The sequence below is a fragment of the Austrofundulus limnaeus genome, unplaced genomic scaffold, assembly GCF_001266775.1.
Source record: "Austrofundulus limnaeus strain Quisiro unplaced genomic scaffold, Austrofundulus_limnaeus-1.0 Scaffold417, whole genome shotgun sequence".
Lineage (NCBI taxonomy): Eukaryota > Metazoa > Chordata > Actinopteri > Cyprinodontiformes > Rivulidae > Austrofundulus > Austrofundulus limnaeus.
The window spans coordinates 59,729-62,235 of record NW_013952819.1 but is presented as its reverse complement, the minus strand read 5'-3'; the positions used below and the strand labels follow the sequence as shown (position 1 = coordinate 62,235).

Below are 2,507 nucleotides of genomic sequence, written 5' to 3'. Positions count from 1 at the left end.
GTGATTATCTCAATTTCGGCTAAAAGACTTGACAAAATCCTACACACTGTGCCTTTTTAAAGGAGCTGATTTAAAAATCACTAAAATTTAATATTTTTTATTTCAAGCTGGATATTTTTTAAAAGACTGACTAGTTTTTGGTGGACAAAAATATTAATAAATAGTATTTTTCAACAGTTATGTAAGGTGGTTGATATTCCCCCCCAGTAATAGTTTTAGTCATAAAGTTAAAGGACCTTTAAAGGATTAATACACTGAAAAGATCCAACTACTGGCATAGTTTTTAAAAATGACTCAATGTGTAGCTTTAGCCGAGTACCCACCCACTGAGTGTATCTTACTAATCATTACAGCTGAGTTTATGTATAATTATGTAAAAGAAATATATCGTTTGTGTTTTTGCTACAATCAGATGTGAAACTAAGTAGAGATTAATATGAATATAACACAATAAATATAAATTTAGGTTTAATGCAAATTGGCTACATTACAGGTAATTGGGCATAATAGTAAAAATCCCTTTGCTGCACAGTCCCAAAGACCTGTCTGTGAATCTTGATGTGTGTAGAATACACATGAACAGGCATCAGCTGCCACCTCAGACCAGAAACTATCTATCTTTTTTATTTTTATTTTATTTTTTTGCCCAGGTAAAAACTTTCACCCACTGAAAACAAGTCTGCAACCCACCAGTTGAGAATCACTGGTTTAAAGGCATGGTGATCTCAGTGGTGAAAACTTATGAATTTGAAGGGGAAAGAAAGAATCCCAATTGACCTAAAACAAGAAAAGTTGAATGTTTTTGTGTGTTTGATGTCTGCAAACATAAGGTTTCAGCTGTATATTAAGAAATCAGGAGTTTCACTCATCTCTGCTCTCTGAATGCTCATGCAGGGGCCAGCGGGTGGGGCAGCTATCACGGCCGCTGGGGCTTCGAGGCGTTCAGTCACCGGCGGGCCTGCATGCTGCGCGGCTGGGCTTTGGAGCGACTCAACAGCCTGCGTTACCCCCCTTACACTGAAGACAAGTTAAAGTGGCTGCGCTGGACTACCTCAGCGACCAGCAGCTGCTCCCTCATGTGATGAAATGTGTGTTTGTGGAGCTGTTTGACTTCCTCCTTGAGGACACTCTACTTCCTACAAGGTCTGACAGCTTGGTATGGTCTAATAAAATGTTTGCCTCCCATCCCCACACAGGCTGAGAGCTCAGACTTTGTTCCAGGTTTAGGAGTACGCTAGGGCATTCCATCAAAATGTCAGTGTGGAGTCCCTCACAGATGACTGTGAGGACTTCTTTGATTCTGTAACGTCATCCTGGAAGAATGAAAAATGAGATGTTTATTAGTGTAATACTGTCACTTTTCAATGTGCCAAGTTTATCTGTCACATTTAAGTTTGCATTTAGACATTTTTAAATGGTTTTCTTCACAATTCATTTGTTTCTCAGTATTTCTCTCTTCTTGCTAAATCTAGTTTTGTTTTCTCACATTGCTGCTGATTTTCGTGTTTGAATGATCCGTTTTCAAAAATCTCTGGTCATCAGTTTATCTCAAAAATGCCAGTTTAAATACACTAAAACATGACCTTCAACCTTTTAGCTGCTTTTCTTTTAGACTGCCTTAAAATAATTTTAAACCAGGTTTCAGTTATTTTGTAAAAGCCTGAATAAAAGGCTGAGCATGTGTCAGCCACAACTGCACTACAATCTAGGTCAAATACTGTAAAATTTACTGAATTATAGACATTTTTGGATTTAAGTACAGTTTGCTCCCTTTGGAGGTTTCTCCAGGCGTGTCCCACTGAGGTGAGACCTCAGGGCAGACCCAGAACAAATCTTCTATGGCCTGGGAACATCTTGGGCTCCTCAAGGTGGTCTGGGTTTCTGTCCTGGATCTGTGTGACCCCACCACAGGTAAAGGCTCCATCACACTAAAATGATACCAACTTATAAAAAGTCTGTTCAACGCTATAGATGGAATCAAAAATATATTATTTGGACCTATATACTTACTGTAATGTTTACAACTGGACTGTACAAATAGCTGATATGAGTAAAACAGTTACATAATTTTTACAAGTCTGCATATGTTGTCTAAACCGTTGTAGTGTGACAGCTAGGGCCTAAAAGGGTAGAAGATGAAGATGGTCAGCTGGCCGTGGTGGCCATCTTGAATTAAGTTAGCTTCAAAAGGTAATCAATTGTAGTTTATAAAATTGTTTCCTAAATTTTAGTAAAGTCTGTCTAGTGGTACGAGATACTGTAGTCACAGAGTTGATTCCATGGCTATGCTACCTTAGCATGGTGAAGGTGAAATGTCACCTCTCTGGTGGTGACGGAGCCTGAGGTTGACATACAGGTGCTGGTCATAAAATTAGAATATCATGTAAAAGTAGATTTATTTCAGTAATTCCATTTAAAAAGTGAAACTTGTATATTATATTCATACATTACATACAAACTCATATATTTCAAATGTTTATTTCGTTTAATTTTGATGATTACAAATG

At 37.8% G+C, this 2,507-nt stretch overlaps 1 protein-coding gene across 1 annotated transcript in view; it reads left to right on the top strand.

Annotated features, from left to right (window-relative positions):
* aldh3b1 (aldehyde dehydrogenase 3 family, member B1) overlaps nt 1–1,589 on the top strand; it is a gene marked incomplete in the record, with an annotated part of 22,223 nt that extends 20,634 nt beyond the window's left edge. The window contains 1 exon segment of the mRNA XM_014024295.1: nt 895–1,589. Coding sequence (XP_013879749.1) covers nt 895–1,082 — 188 coding nt within the window.
* Nucleotides 1,590–2,507: the final 918 nt, after the last annotated feature.